Source organism: Anguilla anguilla, chromosome 8 (assembly GCF_013347855.1).
Source record: "Anguilla anguilla isolate fAngAng1 chromosome 8, fAngAng1.pri, whole genome shotgun sequence".
In the NCBI taxonomy this organism is placed as follows: domain Eukaryota; kingdom Metazoa; phylum Chordata; class Actinopteri; order Anguilliformes; family Anguillidae; genus Anguilla; species Anguilla anguilla.
Window position 1 is genome coordinate 3579762 of NC_049208.1, and position 22700 is coordinate 3602461.

At 40.2% G+C, this 22700-nt stretch overlaps 1 protein-coding gene and 1 long non-coding RNA gene across 8 annotated transcripts in view; both read right to left on the reverse strand.

Moving 5' to 3' along the window:
• Positions 1 to 6: 6 nt before the first annotated feature.
• On the reverse strand, positions 7 to 1375 carry LOC118233997. The gene is made up of 3 exons (XR_004766598.1): positions 1314 to 1375; positions 737 to 877; positions 7 to 301 (listed from the first exon to the last, which is right to left on the reverse strand). It is a non-coding gene; the product is annotated as an uncharacterized LOC118233997 (long non-coding RNA).
• A 7552-nt stretch (positions 1376 to 8927) lies between these two features.
• LOC118233969 (NXPE family member 2-like) overlaps positions 8928 to 22700 on the reverse strand; it is a 31046-nt gene continuing 17273 nt past the window's right edge. For 6 of the 7 annotated variants that reach the window (XM_035430166.1, XM_035430162.1, XM_035430167.1 and 3 more), the window contains 7 exons: positions 17377 to 17492; positions 16810 to 16950; positions 15866 to 15910; positions 14986 to 15632; positions 13871 to 13932; positions 11975 to 12199; positions 8928 to 10900 (listed from right to left, as the gene is read on the reverse strand). In XM_035430166.1, coding sequence (XP_035286057.1) covers positions 10368 to 10900; positions 11975 to 12199; positions 13871 to 13932; positions 14986 to 15632; positions 15866 to 15910; positions 16810 to 16950; positions 17377 to 17379 — 1656 coding nt within the window. In that variant the 5' untranslated portion in view covers positions 17380 to 17492 and the 3' untranslated portion in view covers positions 8928 to 10367. Of the gene's footprint in view, positions 10901 to 11974; positions 12200 to 13870; positions 13933 to 14985; positions 15633 to 15865; positions 16951 to 17376; positions 17493 to 22700 lie in introns of those variants that run through there. The other variant, XM_035430168.1, reaches the window with a different exon arrangement.

A 22700-nucleotide genomic window follows, 5' to 3' on the forward strand; every position in this document is an offset into this window, starting at 1 on the left:
CGAGCAGGTCAGTAACTTCTCCTGATGCAGAAGCCTGGAGATTGGGAGAGTGGATTCGGGCCAGGATGAAGTCGCCTCCATGCACCTTTGGGTTCCCCCTGTGGTCCTTCATGTTCACCAGCACGATTAAGCTGTCCCCCACACAGTACTGGGCTCCGGGCTGCTCCAGGTTGACTACACTGTGCTGGCCACTGGAAGAGCTTTCAATAGAGCTGAAGTTGCCGTCTGATGGGAGATCGTCCCATACCGAACGCATTATGTCATCCACAGACATCTCTCTGAATTGATTTTTAGCTGGGTCCTGTTAAAAAAACACAACCACACCTCATTTGGAATCACAGATTTGTTTTGCAAAAACTATGTGAAGCTGCATTTCCCAAGAACTGCATGCCCATATGTTAATCGCATAAGTCAAGAACAACACCCGTGTAGATGCATCATTATACTTTGTATAGCCCATTTATTCTGTATTATTATTAACCGATACATTAATTGGGTATATGAACTGGAATGTTTGCTATATTTATTCCACCTGTGTATTTTAGATTTGTGAATTGAATAGCATAATTTTACTGATAAAGGCAGTCTAACTACACATTTTTAAATATTAAAAATTCAGTGAGGGTGTTTTCTTAACATGAGCTTTGATACTGACAGTTTTAATATGTTCTGACTTCTGTTTGCCAAAGTGGCATTTCCAAACTAAGCTGACAATAAGAAATTAAATGGCTATTACCATTAGGCTCATCCAGTTGTAAGTTCTACAAAAATACAAATAAAAACAAATAGCAAAAGCAGTAATGAGAAGTAGTGTCTTGATCAAGAAGTTGCTTCTGCATCTTACAGGCACTGGAGTAAGATGTACTGGTTGAATACTCTGTGAAAAATGTATAGAAATATATTTTATTAATTACATTACATGCTGCTAAAGATGGGCATTATGAACTGATGGTATATAATCCTGACCCCTAACTCCAATGAATAATCCACTTTAATCATTTCATATAGTGACAGCCTGTAACAATTAAACATGTCAACAATTACAAATGCAGTAGTATGTAGCGTTTCCACATTTAACTAAAATGTAATAAAAGTATTTTACGTTCTGATGTCCAGAGTGTCCTAATAATGTATTCATTTTACTTTGATCAAATAGCATGATCAAAAATCTATTTTGCTTTACTTATTACATGGTTGGTTTTTGCTGCTTTCTGCAACAACAAAAAAATCCTAAAAAATTAACTGTACAGGCTGGGTATGAAAAAATACTGCCAAGAAATTGTAAATTCTTCTTATGGAAATAAACCAATTACCATGATGGCCATTCAGAAAAATGAGTGAGAAATGAATGAAAGGCTTCTTTGAATAATTATTCGTCCACCTCAGAAAGTGCGGCTCCTCTTGCACGTGTTTATGGTGGTGTGGTTTTCTGTAAAACAAGTGAAAGCTAGAATCCATCTTAAAATGATAGCTGGGATTGCCACCAGGGACTAAATACAAGACACCGTGAAAAACATGTAAAAACATAATGCCTGCCAAAGAGACTGGACAATGTGTGGCAAACACTTCTGGGATGCAAAAAAATGTATTTAATCAGTGATTTAACAAAAAAGAAAGAATGTCTTGCACATCAGTACATACACATACGGCCACAGATGAACAGACATACTTTCATAATACAGTGCACACAGAATATGTAAATAACCCTGCTGAAGATTCCATCAAACCAGCCTAAACTGGTCAAGTGGGTTTACGCTGTGTTTTCATTACATTACATTACAGGCATTTAGCAGACGCTCTTATCCCGAGCGACGTACAACAATTGCATTAGTTCAAGGTGCAGAGGTGCAAAAGAAACATACTAGAGTGAAGTAAAGATCGTAGTGCCAGAAGTGACCACATAGATCAGGACTCCAACCCTGTAGAGTAACCTGTTCAGCAAACAAACAAACAATGCTGCCAAGTACAAACTAGCACTGAAATCACATTTGCCTAATCAGAATCAGACAAAAACAATCCTGCCAAATAAAAACTAACGTGATCGTATTAGCCTAACTAGGTACATTGAGCTAAACTATAGGCTAGGGAGGGGTGGGGAGAGCTGCAGCCTGAAGAGATGAGTCTTTAGTCTGCGTTTTCGACACGTCACTAATCAAGCAGTTTTACCACCGGCTTACTCTACCAGCTTTGTCCAGCCACAGACCAACTATGACCAGCTGGAAGTGTTAAAACACAGTAAACCATTCCAGACCGTCTTAGAATCCCAGCTGGTCTTAATGGGAGTTTTCAACAGGGGCATGGTTCCACATCACTATACATGTCTTTAAAAAATATCATCAATACTGTCATCTGAAAAAATGTTATTTTCTGGTTTCTGTTTGAGAATGTAATGAAAATGTTTTTTCTGAAATAGTACATAATTTGGCATTAGACTATTGGATTACTGGCCCACGTACTTTAGTAGCCCATAACATCACATTATATTACATTTATTTGGCGGACGTACAATAAGTGCATGCCATAACGTCCTTTGATGGAAAAAGACGTTCAGTTTAATTGTACATTAAAACAATTCCTGGAATTCGTATACGTGATACAACAGACTTTAAGAATCTCCAACACTATTATTGATTCGGTAATAATTTAATAACGCACGCTTTAAGGTATATGGCGTTTCAAGGTCCAGTGTAGGACAGTAATGTCTTAATTGCACTTGTTCACTTAAATTGTTTTTATATTTATTTTTTTTCCAAAATTAAACATACATTTCAAACAGCGTTGACAGAAATATAATAGCGCACACATTACCATAGATTGGGTTTATATATTTCCAAATTAGACAAGGTTCTCCAACGTTATTTATCCGTACATTTACATGATTGATATACTTATAATAAACTAGTGTGCGGATGAGAATATTAGTCCATGTGTTAAACATTAATTTAATTGAAAAAGTAACTTACCCGATTCCATAATGCCAGGAGTAGCTATAAATGTAATACGTTTATTTACAAAATTGCTATGAACTTCGGCGAACCTCATTTGCGTGAGAATAAATCTTTGATGGCACAAAATGGGCTGATTGTTTCGAAGTTTTTTTTTTCACATTCACTATGAAAAACGTGAAAATAACACTTCCAGAAGAAACGGTAAGAGCAAAGATATGACAAGTAGTGTTCGCAAAGCAGAAAGCAAGGGATTAATTTCCGCGGCCAAACTCTCTGGGATAAGGTTTGTCACTCTGAATTGTCCGCACGGACTGGAAAGCTACTCTTGTGGAACACAGAGAGCATCAGTGGCACAAGGTTTGCTGCGTAGCTGCGCATAAGCAGGGCAGGGCGAGCGCAGCCAGACGCACATCCTCTCGCAATCCTCAGGCGCACGCTTATGTTCGACAGCTTTCTACGTGATTACCGTTCCAATTATGTATTTGTACATATAGCGCGCTGCATTTAATGCATACGCTTCCATTTTTTATGTCTCTGATATTCAACAATATATCTTTGCCACGCCGAATGAAAAAAAAAAGTTGCGCAAGCCCCTCTTATCTGCTAAATGCCTGTCATATAATGAATGCTCCTTGCCCCATTATACCAGCTATATCGCAGACATTAATGCTTTGGTGGTGCATGCCTTCCTTCAGGTTAGCTAGGGAAAAACTGACATATTGCTGTTTAGACTACCTAGGTTACTCAGGGAGAAAATAACGACTCAATTTAAGGCACTATCACAGAACATCAAAACTCAAGCTAAAAGCCTAGGTGTTAACATTGACAGCGGTCTGAGCTTTGAGCCCTATATGCGGAATGTAACCAAAACTGCCTTTTATTATATGAGAACCAAAGCTAAAATCAGACCTGTTCTCACACGAGGAGACGCAAAAAAACAAAAAACAAAAAAACTAAACAAAAAAAAAAACAAAAAAAACTAATGCACTCATTACGAGCAGGCGTGACTTCTCTCTTGGCTTCCTAAAAACACATTAGGACAGTTGCAAATCATTCAGAATGCTACTGCTGGAGTCTTAAGTTAAATAAAATCAGGAAGCGAGCATACAGCCCATCTAGTGCATAAGAGTCCATAATGAGAATGGGCCATGCAGCATGTCTGTGCTTGTGTAGGACAGAGTATTCATCACAGTGCCAAACCTTGAATTGTGCCATGAACTGCCATGATGGTAATTGATTTATTTCCATAAGTAAAATTCACCATTTCTTGGCAATATTTTGTTATATGAATTGTGTTTATTTTTTGTAATTTAAGTGGCAAAAACCAACAGTTTCTGTAAAGAGATAAGGAAAGTAAAGCAAAATTGATTGTTGATGTTATTTGATCAAATTGAAATTAGTACATTTTTTTCGTACACAGGATATCACAAAGTCAAATACTATTATTATTGCAGTGCGGCATTCAGTCCAGCGGTGAACTGCGTTGGTCTTGACTGAGCCGGCTGGTGGAGAGTGCACACACACCTGGGTTGCGTTAGCTAATCAGCCCAGACCAACTCCTTACCCATTACACTACACTGCTGCCCTAAGCATGCTTGTTTATGATGCTACCAAGAGGAAACATGTATCTAAAATGTATCCTTGCGGAACGCCATAAATTATTGGAGCTGGAGATGATACAGTATGTGATCACCAATAGCAATACAAAACTTTCTGGCTGAAAGATTAGATGGAAACAAATCCAATGAAATACTGAGTGTTTCCTGTGGAATTGATCTCTTGGTGTGGTGGTGGGTGTCCGAAGGGGGGGGGGGGGGGGGGGGGGGGGGAATCCTTACCGCCACACCATAATAAAAAAAAAGAAAAAAAAAATATTATATATATATATATATATACTGTATATAGCCTATATATTAAATTCATAAATTAAAAAATGTTAAACTTCAAAAATATTTCTGCCTAAATGCGCTTTCAAATCCATACTGTCGCGTCCACATATTTATTTTCAAAAAGAGCCTAGGCCGCGCGCTCCGTGCTTGCACCTTTCTGAGGCGGTCGGAAGACTTGCAGCGCGCGAATGTCGCACGGTCTGTCAAAGCGTCACTTTTTTTTCTTCAGCCACCGAAAGACAAGGAAAAGGTAGGTAGCGACGCTTCAAATATTACAAAAATACCATAGTGTTAACCTGTGTTTTAACTGGACCAAATAAGTGCCGGTACCTACTCCTCAAAATACATACTGTTTAAAATAAATTAATGTTGTACCCTTGAGCAAGGTACTTAACCGAAATTGTTTCAGTATATATCCAGCTGTATAAATGGATACAATGTAAAATGCTATGTAAAAGTTGTGTAAGTCGCTCTGGATAAGAGCGTCTGCTAAATGCCTGTAATGTAATGTAATGTACTGTAATGTAATGGTAATCAAAAGAAGAGTCAGTACTCATACAAGTCCCGACATCTGCCCATCTGAAGCACTGGCGTTAACTATCATTCGGTGATGACAACTGGCGGGTCCTAACTCTGTTCGGACAAGTGGAATGCCTCATGCAGTTGTCTGATCGGACAAGTAAAAAATAAATATGATAAATATGTAACGTTATCTGAAAATAAACAGTGCTCAAATATATATATATATATATATATATTAAATTCATAAATTAAAAAATAATTTATAAAATAAATGCGCTTTCAAATCCATACTGTCGCGTCCACATATATATATATATATATATATCTTTTTTTTCTATTGTGGTGTGGCGGTAAGGATTTTGCCGTGGCGCCACGCCACGGCAAAACCTTACCAGCGGAAAAGTTGGTTCTTAGCTGTATGTAAAGGGATGGTTGTAACACTTTTTAAGGATGTGTTACAACCCACCCCACCCCTGTCAGCCATTGTTTAGCTAGCTGTATTAGCATAGTGGTTTGAAATTAGCAGGGGAACAATGCATCACATTTTACCTGAGAAACTACAATTTAATCTAATATAAGTCATATGATTTTATCTACAATAGTATAAGTACTAAACAAAATATAGTCTTGGTCAAAAAAGTTACTTTCTTACCTCAAAATCGTTTTTTTCTTTTATAGAATCTGCATGCACCTGTTTCCAGCCATGTGGGATCAGGGAGGAAGTGGTTAAACACTGAAATGATCACATCTTATCCTTGATTGTTGGAATTGGTGGTGTTGCAACTCTCCCAGTGTTACAACCATACCCGGTCTCCCCTATAAATGATCTGCCCGTTCGCGAGTGCCACACACAACGCAAATTACGCAAAGTATGCAGACTACGCAGAAGTATAAAACAGCCTTTAGTGGTGTGTCCTTATTCGAACGATTCTTTCTTGGGTATGAATCATTTGGTGAATTAAAGAAACTGACTTGCTTCCATGTAAGAATTTGTTCCTTTAGTTCTGCTCTCAGTAAGTTAAAGGCGCAGTATGTAAGTTTGTTGACCATTTGTTTACATTCGTTTGAAGTATTTTCACATCCCGGAAGATATCAGCATAAAAGGTCTTTAAAGGTCAATTAAAAGGTCTAAGAAAAAAAACCTGGCCCAGGCTCTGAATTTAACCACCCCAAATTTAACCGCGCATGAATAACCAATCAGGGCAGCCCTCTCTTCTGGCTGCCTGTCAGTCATGTTGCACGTTCACAGCCCTGCTTAAGTATGCAGGGTGGGGATACACAGGGCAGAGCAGAGGTAACATTACTGCAGACAGTGCTAAGGCTGGACCTGAAAACAAAGCTAAACTAGTTGTGTTTTATTCTGAAATTGACATTAAGACATACATATAATGAAAGCATACTTTTTTTTTGTAAAATCAGATAAAACCCAGTGTATCCTGAGACAATAAAACCTAAAGCATTAGTTTGTCTCCATGAAAGCAGCTGATATTATGTGACAAGTTGGCTATCCTCAAAACAATGCAAGACTCCAGTTCCACCTTTTCATCTTATGCTTAAAAACTTCTAAACCATATTTACATGAGACATGAAGATCATGAAAGCCATGGCATAAAGTAGATACTACGTGTGACTGGTGGCAAATCACACTTGCTGACTCCCTGTCAGTACAGTAAACAGTCTGTTTTCTTTGGGAGGTCTGGCATGGAACAGTCTTCTGTAAACCGCCTTACCACAGTCTCACAGAATTTCTATCAATGAAAACTTAACGACTAGCTGGGACTCAGTCCCTGTGATTGTGACTTTCACTGAAGCGAACTTAAAAAAAAAAATTAAAAAATAAAAAAGATCTGAGAATTGTACTGTATTGCTCGTGTGCGCATATTGCTGTCAAGATTCTAAAGCTCCATTTTGCCCTCCCAAGTATTAAAAATCTGTACATACCTCAAGGCAAGTACACAAGCTATGAAAAAATAGTGGTTTTCACTTGTGATGGTGATTTTCAATTATTTCATAGGTTACGTCCCAGATGGTGGTCTAGAGGTAAGGAGGGACAATAACTATCCAGGTGAAGAAAGAAAAATAATTGGGCTGATTGGACTTTTCAGTGCAGGGAGTTTATTTACAAACCCCACTATCTAAACAGAGTACTAATCTAGCTAACAAAGGAAAAGGTATCAAACAAAACCTAACTACTCTGACTTCCCAAACAAAAGTATAAAGGATGGCACTCACCTCTAACCTAATGTAGCTAACACAAAGTAACTCTACGTGTGCAAAATGTAAAGGGTACCCCAAGCTTACCTAGTCCTTTTCCCTAAAACAGGGAAACGCACAAAAGGACAGGACAAACATAACTAAACTCTACTTTCAGAGTGGAAGGCACAAAAGACACACACTCTCTCCCTAAGTCTGTATAGGTAGGGCTTTATATAGGAGATGGTTGCCAGGGATTGGACAGCAGAACACCAGATGGACCAATCAGGGAACCAGATGATTGCCAGGCATTGGACAGCACAACTCCAGAAGTGTGGACCAATCAGGAAAGAGAATGAGGCAGACTGAGTGGGCACGGCTCCCAGATGCATGGACCAATCATGGGAGGGGATCTGAGTTACGGACAGCAAGGGGAACAAGACAGCAAAGGAAGACAGAGAGGAGAGAAAACAACAAAACCACAAGTGCATGCACATCTGCATGACAGGTAACACATAGATCAAGTGATAACATTTATTTGCTCCGTGCCAAATCGTTTCCTAGCATGAGGAATCTTTTTAGGGTGCGTCTTGGTCGGGCAGCGCCACTCGTTCTACAGGAAATTCAAGCACGCATAACAACGCACATCAGTTTATCAGTAATGATGAAGTCAATAAACACAGCTCCCTTCAGATGTTACAGGCCTACAAAGAAATGTTGCATGCTCACAAAACCAGTATAAAACGGCTTGGCTGAATACTCAATTCTGGCTGCGTTATTTTTCCATATATGCCAGGATATGAAGTAGCACCTGCAAAAGTTCAATCACAGTTTCTAAATGAATGCACGTTGGTCTGACTCGATAAATAAATTGGGAATTTGTAAGAGTAAGCATGCTATCAGTTACAATAGCATATTTGCGACAGTGTCAACTTCATTTTCCAGGAATGACTGTATAGCGAGTAGCTGGTCTAGTTATAGCTTGACTACATTTATTATTTAGCCTCTATTTTTAGTACAGTTCAGTGGTTGGCTTGCTAGCTATCCGTGGTAACGAACATGCTGCGAGACCATTTTGACTTAAATCGAATTTTGATGTTGGGTAACCTGGTCGAGGTACCAGGAAAAATGCTTTCATTGCTCAGTGGTAGCCTGTAGGGTTTGGGGTATTTACTGGAATACTTACCTTACATTTCCATTGCAGTGGAATTGCATATTTTGTGTTTCCATTACAGTTGACGGAGGTAGTAAATTCGACTCTGGAAATTTTCCTCAGCGCAGAACGTTCAAACTGCATAACGCTCAGCTGTTCATGCATTATCTCACTTGTGCAACAGCGCACCAACAAAAAGCAAAATTGCAATTAAAACATGCATTTTTTTCAAAATATATTTTTGCTTTATTCTGTTCATATTACATGAAGAAATATACGCTATTTTAATGTGTCTCTTCTTTTTTACACACTGTACGGTAAATTTGCTGCTGCTTTTGTTCGTGTTGATCAGATTAACCTACAGGGTCCAAATTAAACTACGCGGTCGCTCCCTTGGAACTGTACGTCCTTCTAGGGTTTTCAACACACTTGTCCCTGGTTACGGTTAAACACTTTGTATGTCGCTCTGGATAAGAGCGTCTGCCAAATGCCTGTAATGTAATGTAATGTAAATTAATGAATGGAGCCAAGTTCCAACACATAGCCTAGTTGTACCTTGTGTAGCCTAGCCTTTATGAGAAAATCAGAAGATCAAGTAGGCACATATCTGACATGTAATCGATCAATCCATTACTGGTACCCATACCTAGTTTTCACAAAGAGCTCAGTATTACCAGGTAGCTCCGCTAGCTGACTGACTAGAAACTGCTAGGTAGCAAGTATCTTGATCAAGGCTTTTAATAGCCCAGACCTAAATATGAAAAGTTATTAATCAAAACTGAAAGTAAATAGGTGAGGTTATGGTTATTGAATGTCTTTGCAAAAAGTGTCATGTCTGATGAAAACTGAGGTAAAACAGCTGCAGCTCTGTTGAGTGACTTTGTTTTTGCACGAGTGAAAATGGCATGTGGTCAGCCCTAGCCAATTTAGTATTCAAATTATACAGCTGGATATTTACCGGAGCAATGCAGGTTATGTACCTTGCTCAAGGGTACAACGCCAATGTCCTACCAGGGAATCGACCTTGCAACCTTTAGGTTACAGGACCAACTCCTTAGCCAGTATACTACACTGTCATTGTGTAATCATTAATGAGCACTCAAATTCCACCCCAGAATCAAACACCTACTATTACTAATAGGGACTGTTAGGATACAGAAAGTTTGTGCTGTAGGAGACAGACAGATTTGTGTATTCCAAAACCTCACGTGCATGTGAGAGTCCGCCATTGTTTTACAAAGACAACCAATAAGACACAGTGGTAGAAATTGCAGCCTATAGGGCAACTCTGTATAACAAACAACCAATCAGAGTTCATGCTGTATTCTGCGCACAAATTTGAATATATGTAAATGTAACTGTATAAACTCCACAAACTCTAACAGTTGAATTGAACATTTTTGTGTGAATCCCTGTTGCTGGCTTTCTGTATAATAAATGCTTCCTGATTTTTAAACACTAACTTCGGATCTGCTTCTACCTGGAACGACGGTCACTATTGTTCTTGGCAACATTTCTGGTTACCAACAGGACGCAATTAAAAACCTTAAAATTCCAAAGCTCCTAGTGTATTGTAACAAGCCCCTGGGTGTACTGTAAACAAAGTCTCTAGAGAAATGGAGTTAGAAACTCCTGTTATATAGTTATTTTCAGAAAGCACCTCTATGCATCATTACAGAGGTATGACAGAGCCAAAGCCATCTCATTGGAAACGACAATATTGTTGGGGTGGGTGGCGAAGGTGTTGGCGGCTGTTGTCATGTCCCAGGCGTCTACCAGCACCACCTTCAGGTCCCTGAACACCTTTCTCTGAGTCAGGTTCTGAACGTAGCCAAACCAGTCACTCAGGTGGGTCATCTCTGAGTCCAACTCCCTGGTGTTCTCCAGCTTGATGATGACGAGGGTCTGGGGGCTGCGTTCGTGGAGCCTCAGGATGGCCTTGCGCATGTTGATCAGCCTCTGGATGAAGATCTCCGGGGGGAAGGGCCTAAAATGCTGTCCCACTCCAATGACCACCACGTCGCTAACCTCTACTCTGTCTACTTCTCTGGCAACGTACCCCACGGCATCTTTGACCATGTTGTAGCCAGTGACGAAAGGATGCCCGTGCATCTTCCACTGGACAGTGATGTTCATTTGTGGGTCCGCAACCAGGGCATAGTAATGAGTATCATATGGTTTTACATATTTCAGCCCTGAAACAGCAAAACATCAGGAAGAATGAATACATTAGGTAATCCAGGTGTCCCCTTTAAATATAGTGTCACTCAGGATGTCATACAGGATTACTATTAGTCTTTATGCACTCCATTTGCTGATCTCTCACTATACATACAAATGTGTTACCCATTTGATAAAATCTTAACAACTCGATAAGAAGTCATCACATCATCTGAAAAGTTATTAAATTATCCATTCATGAAGTTTATTACATTGTTCGGAAAGTTAATACAACCTCCGGGTATATTAAACTTTACATGTTACATTATGACAGGCTATTGTCTTGTCTGTCATTATAGTCATGATAAACACATGTTCAGAATAAATGGTTCTTTGCTTTTAATATCATCATCATTTCATTCAGAAGACCTTTGCCCTTTCACTCCAAGTTTCTGGAAAAGGTGAGCTCCAAACAATTACCACCCTTATGAGCATAAAAATAAGCTTTTTGAAAAATTCCAGTCTAGCTTCTGCTCAATAGAATGCACTGAAATTGCCCATGACCTTATCAGAAATACTAATGCTCTGGTGCTGTTAATTCCTCAATTTTAGTTTTTATTAGATCTCAGTGCTCCCTTTGATACAGTTGGCATTTTTCTGGACCTCCTTAGAACACGTTTGTATCACTACTGTTTCTCTGCATTTATTTTCATCTCTTCTTTCAGTTAGACAATTTTGTATAGCTATTGATGATGACATACTGTATCATGTTCAGCTCCGATTTTTTGTGGCGTGCCTCAAGTGTCAATTCTAGGGCCAGTTCTTGGTCAGCTTTGCTTCCTCTTCGTCACATCATACGCGAGCATGATGCATCTTTCGTTTCTCCCTATTTGAATTTTCAACGCTTTTGTCCTCTGTACAGTACTAAGATGACAGTCAGCATGCTTGTATGTGTTTGGAGAAACAAGTGAGAGAGACAGCTAGATTTTTTTGGGGAAAAAAACCTTAAACCCCCTCCCCTTAGCTCTCCCTCCAAAGCCCCGTCCTCCGAACTTCCATACTGCCTTTGCATGTCTGATGTTGTATCTGACATTGTATATTGGCATTACCTTTTAGCACTCTAATGAGTGTCTCTTGCCACTGGCGCACAGTGGAGTCTCCCATGAGTTTCAGGTTCCTTCCCTTCAGACATCTGCTGATGGCGTCCGCACTGAAGAAGTTTCCCGTCTGGCAGGAGGAGGAAGACCATCTGTTTTTAAAGAAGTAGCCGCTCGGTGAAGGGGACGTCATTCCAAACCCTGCCACACACTTTTCAGTTGGTCTGTGGGTCCTCGCTAAAGGCATGAAAAAGATGGAGAAAGAGAAGGAAAGGATTCAGATAGGATTGTGGAGGTATATAAAATTGTGGACTAGAGAAAGTTAGCGTTGCCTCTTTTCAAACCAGACAAAAAACTATTCCTGGTTTTTTAACTGGCTTGGGAACCCCTGGGAGGAGCTGGAGGAAGTTGCTGGGGAGAGGGGTGTCTGGGCTGCTCTGCTTGCCCTGTTGCCCCCGTGAACCTGATCTGGACTAATCGGTTAGAAAGTGGATGGATTGATGGATGGACCATGAATTCAAATGAATACAAATCTTAACATATCATGCAAAACCCTGTGGACGATGTGTGATTGGGAGCAAATTCATTCTGTTAATTCTACTGCAAGACACCCAAGCACACTGCTAAGAAGGTCAAGCTGCTGGTCTTCTCAGAACAATGGACAATGGCCACCCCAGAGTCCAGACCTCAACCTCATTGAATGTGTTTGGCATTAGGCTACTTGGAGCAGGACAAGCATATAATTCAACCAACTGAACTTTGGAGGTGAACAATACTGAACTTTGGAGGTGTTCACAAGAATCATGGAAATATATCGCTGCAGATTTCTTTGAAAAACTCAAAGCGAGTCTTCCAAATGTTTTTTTTTTTGTGTGTTAAATATATGTCCTCTGTTTTATGTTCTGACACTAAAAAAATAAATAAGTTAAAAAACACTTAATGTTGTTTTACCAATTGAAATGAAAGAATGGGTGGTCTCTGACTTTTGCACAGTACTTTATGTACAAGTATTAATGTGTGTCTGCGCAAACAATCCTGGGCTCACCGGTGCTCTCTTTCTACTTAATAATGTTCCATACAGTTGATTTTATTTAGCTTGAGGTTTGGCCTGTGTCTCTGGCTGTTTTTCTTTCTTATTTTTCTCAGCCTCATAATGGCTTCCGTGACTTTAATTGCCACTGCTGTGGTCCCCGTGCTAACAAATGCCAAAAGCAGACTTCGGAGGAAATCAGAAGGCTAGAATCAAATCATAGTTACTGAAAGATGTCTCTTACCTGCGTGAAGGAAGCAGGTGAACACATCGAACTAATCAGAATCACCTGTGAAGCCATTTGTCCCAAACGTTATAATACCCTGAAATGAATTGACCATTTCTAAAACATGCTGTCATTATATATATATATATATATATATATATATATATATATATATATATATATATATATGTGTGTGTATATATATATATATACACACACACACACACACACACACACCTACAGGACAGGACAGTGCAGTAGGACAGCACTGGTCTAAAAGGTGTAATCAGAGAAGGCTCCGCTGACCTCATACTGAGAGGATGACTGAAATACAGGTTAGAAAACTGCTTTGGAAAACCTGGCAACCCGATTTATAACCCTTCACAGGCAGATACTTTAAAATGGGGCCTTCCCAGCCAATACAAAGCGTCCTCACAATGTTGCTACCATGTAGTGGCAGTGTTATAACACTGACAAAACATCCCACTGACATTGTGAGAACATTTTGTGTTTGCTAGAGCATTCACAGGCAGGTGTCTGGCAATTTACACACATCCATAGTTTGATAACAGTGACCCTTGGAAATCAGAATCAGAATTTAGAATAGTAGGAGAGTAGGTCAGATCGACAGCACAGACATGCGGGGACATACCGGGACAACTGATGACTTTCACAGGACCAAAGCTGTTTCTCATTTCTATTCCAATGTTTTTCCTTCAAAAGAAAGTTGTAATAGATTTAGAGGGCTAGATCAGTGGGGGATTGTCAATCATGAAAATGATTGACAGTACCAGTACAGCTAGAGCAAATTCCTAAGCAGTAATATGGTGATAATCACACACAGTGTCTGCCCCATAATTTTTCTTCTCTCCATAAAAAGTGCTGCTGTTGGAGATTGGCTTTAACAAAGAAACCATTCTAAATCTAAACTGGAACTCTTGTCAGTAGGACTTGAGTAAACTGTGGATGCTATGGAAAAAGACCAGAGCAACACACAGATAATCTGAGTGTTTAGAAACAGGTTCCAAATGTGGCTTCCCCGACCCCACTTGTTATTCTAGTACAGCTCTAATGCAGTGGTTCTCTAACAGACATCTCTGATGGCTGTTGTCTAGCTGATCATTAATGACCTGTGGCGAATTAATATTTGCAAATGGTTGCTTATTTGTGTTTGAATATTTGCAACAAATGTTTGCAGAGATGTCTGAGAGAACATTTCAAAATGTTGTGTACTTAAAATCCCTGGATGATAATGTTTGGAACATTATTGAAAAGAAAGGGAGCACTGGTGAGCTGTTTGGGTGGTTTTTGTTCATTACGGTGAGAGTTCTTTGGTCACCAACTGTTAGAGCTCTGCCTTGGCTTACCAGACTCTTTGTGATTTCTGAGCTCACCAGTGCTCTCTTTCTCCTTATTAACATTCCAAACAGTTGATTTCTCTCTTATACCTGCACTGTGGAAGCAAGTGAACGCACCTGACTAATCAGAAAAATACATGCCTTTGTCCCAAACATTATGGCGTTCACTGTAGCACAGTAAAGATGATGTGAATTTGGGACATTGATTCTTTTAGGCATGCATGGCTATTTCTGACATAATGTGGGTTAAGAGAGTGAATAATCCCTCAATACATGAAAAGTATGTATATTTAATTAAAAATAAAGTGTTTGTTAAAATTCTGGGATTTCGATTGTGGTTGAGATGACCAGGACCAAGGTCAGGAACCAGTGCTCTAAAGGCTCACAGTGTGCACAAACTATGCCTTACCTGCTCAGGAGCAAACGCTCATCCTTGGTCATGCTAGAAATTGGGCCATTTCTGGACTGCATGGTCCTCAGGGTGCTGCAGGAAAGGGTTTTGGGTCGGACACAGGCGTAGTACTCCGCGTCTTCCTTCTTCCTGTACTCACAGAGAGGCTTGTCTGCTTTCAGCCGGATGCCGCACTGAGATTGCTCAATTTTGTTCCCACTGTAGAAGGTTCCGGTGTACATGATCTTATTGTAGTTGTGCTCACTGATTCTCCTGAGGATCCCGACTGCCTCAGAGGAGTGCATGAGAAGCACAGACACCAGTACGTCTCCAGGCCAGAACAGGCGGAAACGCACCCGGTAGGAGCCATTGAGCAGGTCAGTAACTTCTCCTGATGCAGAAGCCTGGAGATTGGGAGAGTGGATTCGGGCCAGGATGAAGTCGCCTCCATGCGCCTTTGGGTTCCCCCTGTGGTCCTTCATGTTCACCAGCACGTTCAAGCTGTCCCCCACACAGTACTGGGCTCCGGGCTGCTCCAGGTTGACCACACTGTGCTGGCCACTGGAAGAGCTTTCAATAGAGCTGAAGTTGCCGGCTGGTGGGAGATCATCCCATACTGAGCGCATTATGACAGACGTCTCCGTGGATACATTTTCGGTTGGCTCCTGTTCGAGAAAAATGTAAAACTCAAAGGCTGCTGAAATTGAGGTATATCAGAAATTCACATTATGTGTTGAGTGTAAGATCTAACCCTAAGCCCCTCCCCCTGCCCCCACTACCAAAGGAATGTTATTGATTGTTTGATTATTTATGGAGAATAGTCTCTATATGATGCAAAATTCAAAGGGGAGGTCTGCTCTGAACTAACAAACAAGTCTCAAAAATCTGTGCAACTCACATGTTTCAGCTCTGTGTTGGTGGGGTACACAGGATTCAACAGCACCTGGGGGGACAGAGGGTATTTCATTTAGTTTGGTGTTTCTCTGTACCTCAGAGACTGCACACACATACGCAGACACACTGCAAACACATTTGATGATACATGACTGAACAATCCCAGTGAGCTTCACTGCCAAAATAAAAGAAACACCAACCATAGTATCCCTTTCTGTTATGTATCCATCTCTCATGAAACGTCAGTAAGTTCAACAGCCTGAGTCACTGAAGCTTATTTCAAACAACCACAACTGTGCCTCGCTCAGAATCACTGAGAATCCTAATGCCAAAACAGTGGGCTGCTGGACTAGGCATCGTCTGCATGTCGGGAGGTTAATTGCTTAATTAACTCAATAACTACACCTGTGTGATTGCTCCTGCTTTCGTTATACTTTGTAGCCCACATTTATTCAAGCGCTTTCTTTATTTAGGCAATTTTTGGCGATTTGCTTCTGCATCACATATGGAAATTGATCCAGAGCAAATTAGCCATCACATGAAATCAGAAGATGCTCTGAACCTAGACCATAAAGCTCAGCTGATTTTGTTGAGCAGTTTCAGTACAGAGGTCATAGTAGTGTAGTATGAACTCAGGCACATGATATGATAAATGGAGCAATGCAAGGGAATTTCTCCATGGTTTCACCTTCACTGGTACATAGTATGTTAACACCCACCAACTAGAATTTTATCTTTATTCATCCCAACTGTGTATTTTATATTTGCTGACTGAATTCTACTGATGAAGGCAGTGTAACTACACATTTCCTGATCTTTAGCCTCATTTATGTAATTGAAATTGAGTGTCAATGTTTTCTGAATTAAATGAGCTTTGATACTGACAGTGCTCCTGTGTTCTGACCTCTTACAAACTAAGCACACACTTAGAAATGAAATAGTTATTACGATGAAGGTTGTCCAGTTGTAGGTTCTAGAAAAATAAACAGAAAAAGAAATAGCAAAAATAAAAATTAAAAGTAGTGTCTTGATCAGCAAGTTGCTTCTGCATCTTCCAGGCAGTGGAGGAAGTTCTACTGGTTCAGTACTCTGTGAAGAAAATTATATATTTTTTAATTAATTAATTATTAAATGCCTTAGTGCTGCTAAAGATATAAGTCATAATGACCTGACGGTATATAATCCTGACCCCATAACTCCAATTAATAAATCAACTTAAATCCTTTCATATAGTTACACAATCCAATAATAAAAGTATTCGACTTTCTTGTATCCAGTATTCAAAAAATAATGTGTTAAGTTTTACCTAATCAAATCACATGATCACAACTCTATTTAGCTTTAGTTTCCTTATTACAGAAACGGTTGTTTTTGACTGCGTTCTCAAATTGAAAATAATAATAATAATAACAATACTTTATATTTTTTATAATACAATAATTTTATAATATTTTATAATACAACAAAATACTTTCAAGAAATGGCAAATTTTACTTATGGAAATAAACCGATTACCATGATGGGTGTTCAGAAAAATTAGTGAAAAATGGGTGAAAGGCTTCTTTGGATAATTATACATCCACCTCAGAATACAAGGCTCCTCTTCTGCATGTTCATGGTGATGTGGATTTCTGTAAAACAAGTGAAACCACAGAAAAGTAATTATTACTGAAATGGTGTTAATTAATCAGTGAATTCTGATACCTGCTATAGAAATCTGATGTATAGACGTATACACTTTCACTAGGTGAACACAGTTCAAGGTTTGCCACAGTGATGACGTACACAAGCCTAGAAGTGCCGAATGGCCTATTCTCATTATTGACTCTTATGTTCTAGGTGGCCTGTTATCCTCTCTGTTCATTATTGTGTTCCAGTTGTGCTAAATAATCTGTTCCCCTCAGTATGTATGCTTATGTTCTTATGTTCTAGTTTGGCTGTGTTACGTTCCACGTCGTGTGTGTTTTCTTCCCCCTCTGTAATACTGCAGGAGAGCCATTCATCATTCCATTCGCTGTCCCCGCTGTCAATCATCATTAACCTGGTCCCGCCTCCACCAATCACATCCCTCCTCTGGAATATAAAAGCTACGTGGCTCCTGCAGCTCGTCGTCTCTCTGTTCTCAGGTTCTCAGGTTCTCAGGATGTGCTGTAGTCACAGCCCAGCCCACAGAGCAAGGGTAAATATCAGTTGTATGTAATATCCACATGAACCGTCTCTCTCGAAGTGACCGGGCCAACACCACCTCTGCTCACTTGATCTTTGGTACAACACCTTCAAAGTGGAGAAGTTAGGGAGGCATGGCAGAGCATGGAAATGCTGACTGGCTTTGCAGTCAAATTTAGTCCCATAGTTGGTAGCTCATTGGACTCTGCTGACAACCTCAGTAATTTTTGTTCTTGCTTCAACCAGACATCCATTATCTATACCCGCTTATCCTGGTCAGGGTCGCAGGGGGGTGCTGGAGTCTATCATTGGGCGAGAAGCAGGAATACACCCTGGACAGGCCGCCTATCTATCGCATGGTACACACACCATTCACCACACATTGTTTTTGGACTGGGGAAGTCAAAGTACCTGTTGGAAACACACATGGACACAGGGAGAGAACATGAAAACTCCACACAGAAAGGCCCAGGCTGGATTTTTGAACCCAATACCTTCTTGCTGTGACAGTGCTACCCACTGCACCACCGTGCCACCCTTCGATCAGACAGACTTGAGCATTCGAAAGAAATGAGCCCCCCCCCCCCCCCCCAACCTCTCAGATATGTCATCCATAACAACAGCTGCTGTAGTACACAGAGAGGATGTAAAGAGATTTTTTACGCATTTAAACCCCACGATGCACCGGGACCAGATGGGCTAATGGGCCGGCATTTAAAAACGTGTTATCGGAAATCATCTGGGACCTCCTGCGAGTTGTTCAACAGCTCGAATGGAGGAGCACTCCAGCACTTCACATGGAAATCCTGTTATTTTCCTAAGAAAAGTAACCCCGCTTGCAACACTGATTTCCGTCCAGTGGCATTGACGTCAGTAGTTGTGAGATGTTATGAGAGGAAGGATCTTTCAAAACTGCAGGAGGAGATAGGCACCTCCATGGATCAGCTTCCATGTGCTTTAAAGATAGAAAGGTGTGTGGATGACCCTGTCTTCCTCACTCTACTGCAATGTGTGCCTTGTCACCATGAGACACAACAACCAGGCCGGGGTGGTGTTCTTTGACTGCTCAAGGAAATTTAAATACTGTCCAACCCCATCCTATAGGTCGCAGACTCTTCAAGTTGAATGTAAACCCACACGTGATACTGTAGTCTATGCCTTTATGAACAGGCAGAAAACATGTGATATTCAATGGCCATTGCAGGTCTGTCAAAACCTCCTCAGCAGTAAGTCCCCAGGGCTCTGTGATATCGATATCCCCAGTGCTGTTCACATTGTACACAGACGACTGCAGGGGCACTGAACTAGATGTGCTCTTATTTAAATACTCTATTTACACTGTAAATCTGGATGTATCAAACTCGCATAAGCGGCTCCAGTCTGTGGTAGCCACTTCTGCTCGCTGGTGCGAGGACAATCACCTCAACCTCAACGCTTCAAAGACGAAGGAGATGGTCACAGACCTCCGACACACTCCTGCCAGCCCCATAGCTCGGACTGGATGGATTGACCATCGAGTGGGTAGAGGAGTACAAGAACCTGGGTACGATAATAGACTCAAAGCTTGAATTTACGAGTGATGCGTTTGACACCAAGGTTGCCCATAAGAGTAATGCTGAACACATCTTTGCAAAATATCAACAGGGGTTTTTCTTCTTGAGAAGACTAAGAAGCCTGCAGGCACATAAGGCTGCTCAGCAGGCTTTTTACAGCTGCTTTATTGAGCGAGTTCTCATATTCAGTATCTTCAATTGGTCTTATTAAAATAGTCTTATTTGAACAATCAGAAAAATAATTTGGCGAAACCAGTCCAACCTCATCACCATCCCTGGAAAAACAGGCCAGCAGGAAGGGAGAACAAGTCACACGGGACCCCGCAACACCAAATCTACGCCGAGTATAAACTTCTGCCCTCAGGGCGAAGATTCCGCCCCCTGTCACTGAAGACCAAGAGGGCTGTGTCCACTTTTGTCCCTGCACCCATCAGACTACTGAATAACACCAACAATGGAATATTATGTTCTTTTGAAACCTCTAGTCTTTAGCATTGCTCTTGTTTTGCATACTGTTTTATATAGTTTTTTAACTTTGTGTTTGGGAAAAGGGAAAAATGAGAAATTACTGTTTACATATTTACTTGCTTTTATATAACCTTAAGAAATCATTTTAAATTTCTTTTCTGTCTAACTGAGAATTATTGGGAATGCATAGCCCCTCCCGTGCGTGTTCCTATTTACCCCAGAAAACTGTCTCTGTATTTCTTCATTGTTTTTAGTCACTGTGACTGGATAGCCTTGAAGAAGCCAGAACGTCTAAACAAGTCTGTATCTCAGAAATCCAATGCTTTTAACCAATCAGAGACAAGCTGCAAAACAGTTTGAGACAGACAGGTTTTGGGAAAATTCCAGAACCCGCCTTTCACCTACTTTTAACTGTACAAAATGAATGGCTTTTCACCTGTTCTGAGAGCTTTCATATAGACGTGTTGTGGAGCTGTGTGGATTCTCCTATTCGGCCGAATAAATGTATCTGAACTGAATTTTGTGTGTAAGTCTGTTGGACTCTTCTCACGGACCGGGGGAAATTAAGGTAATTTCCACCACATGTTGCGTGATTGTGTTGAATGTTTCTGCCTTGTCACACAAGAAGTTCCTCACCAGGAAAATAAAGTCTTTTGAGGTTTTGAAATTAAGGGGCACCACAGTGGTGCAGTTGGTAGCACTGTACCAGCAAGAAGGTCTTGGGTTCGAATTCAGAACTTTGCCTTTCTATGTGAAGTTTGCATGTTCTCCCGGTGGGTGTCCTCCCTGCCCCCGCCCCGTGCGACCCTGCCCAGTATAACCTGGATGGACTAATACGTATAAGAATTATGAGTGAACAGATATGCCTAAACATACAAGATTAGGGCAAGAAATGTCAGAGTAAAAAAAAGAGTGATAACTCTTGAATGCAGTGCACATAAAGTATATACACATAAAACATGGTTCCACTATTTCACTATTCATGTCTTTAAAAATATCATAAATACTATCATCTGAAACAAAAATGTTCTTATTTTCCCTTTTGTTGTTTGAGAATGCGCACTGAACACACCTACACGATTTGGCATTAAACTATTGGATTGCTGGCCGACAAGCTTTACTCATTGTAAATTAAAACAATTCCTGGAATTCTTACCTCCCGGTATAACAGACTTTTAGAATCTCCCACGCAATTCTTGATTCGGTAATAATTCACGCCTTAATGTAGCCTACAGGCTACGGAGATCAGTAATGTATTCATTTCAATTGTTCGGTTTAATGTTAATGTTTTCACTGTTCAACTCTAAAATGAAGCATACATTTCAAACACAGTGTTGATAGAAGAATAATAGTGCACACATTTATAGGCTGCGATCATACATTTCCAAAGCAGATAACAGTAATTATTTATCCATACGCTTTTTACATAAACCACCAAGAGAGTCTTAACGAACTCTTGTGGGATTATTAGTTCATATTTAACGCAGTAAACATTATTTTCTTTGGAAAAGGTAACTTACCCGTGTCCAAAATACCAGGAGTAAAATACCTATAAATGCTATCTTTTCAAAATTGCCCTGGACAATGCTTTGAGGAACCTAATGGAACGATGACGAATCTTTGACGGCACAAAATGCAAAAAATTATTTAGAGATTTTTTTTCACCTATTCTGTAAAAACCACGCAAAGAATGCTTCCAAAAGAGAGAGGAAAGTCAAAGAGACGACAAAATGGTTTCGGAGAGCAGAAAGCGACAGACTGATTGGTTTCAGTCTTCAGACTCCCGTATTAACGTCTTCTATCACTCTGAATTGTCTGCACGGACTGGAAAAGTAGTTGACGAGCGTCCTGGCTCCGGGACTAAGTGGAACACGATCATCATTAGCACGGTGGACCACGGATTGTCATTTTCTGTGGAGCTCGCAACCTCACGTGGTTACTCGAGGTATTGCAGTTTAGTAAGCCTCTGGTGCCAAAAAGCGAATTTCCCCATTGAATTCAATTCAAAACTACGAATTTACCCTGGGCAAATAAACTTATTTTTGACGCTACTTTTAAATTACTTCACACTGAACTAATTACTCTCCAGGCACCGATTTTTTTCTGAGCCCCACAGAAGAAGATGAATAATATTCATTGAATTCCAATTTGATCCAATCTTTACGTCGCAGCGCAAGTACCTGTTTACACCGGCATGAACGAGTATGGGGCTGTGATTGACTCATCATCGGTGCAGAAAAGGGTTGTGATTTAAGAGAATTGCCTGCACAGAGCCGATGTATCAGAATATTACACCTAGGATTACATGAATTCACCGTCATTATTGTTTAGATTATGTTGTTATTTTTATATTATTACTATTAATATAAGACACTTTTACCCTGATTCCACCATATTTATTATTTTGACTACATTGTTATTTTGACATTTCTACTTATAGCCAACTGTGATTAAAAATGTTATTAGTTGTAGTATTTCTGTCTTTGCATGATGATACTGCTAATGATACCTTAATCAACACCATAGCATCGTCTCAAATAAGGGTTTTAGAGCAAATTAAATATATTGAGCCATCCTCATTATTATTTATGTTGGACTATTTACTTTTCAAATGTGATAACTGGTGATGATGAAGATGATAAACATGTCAAT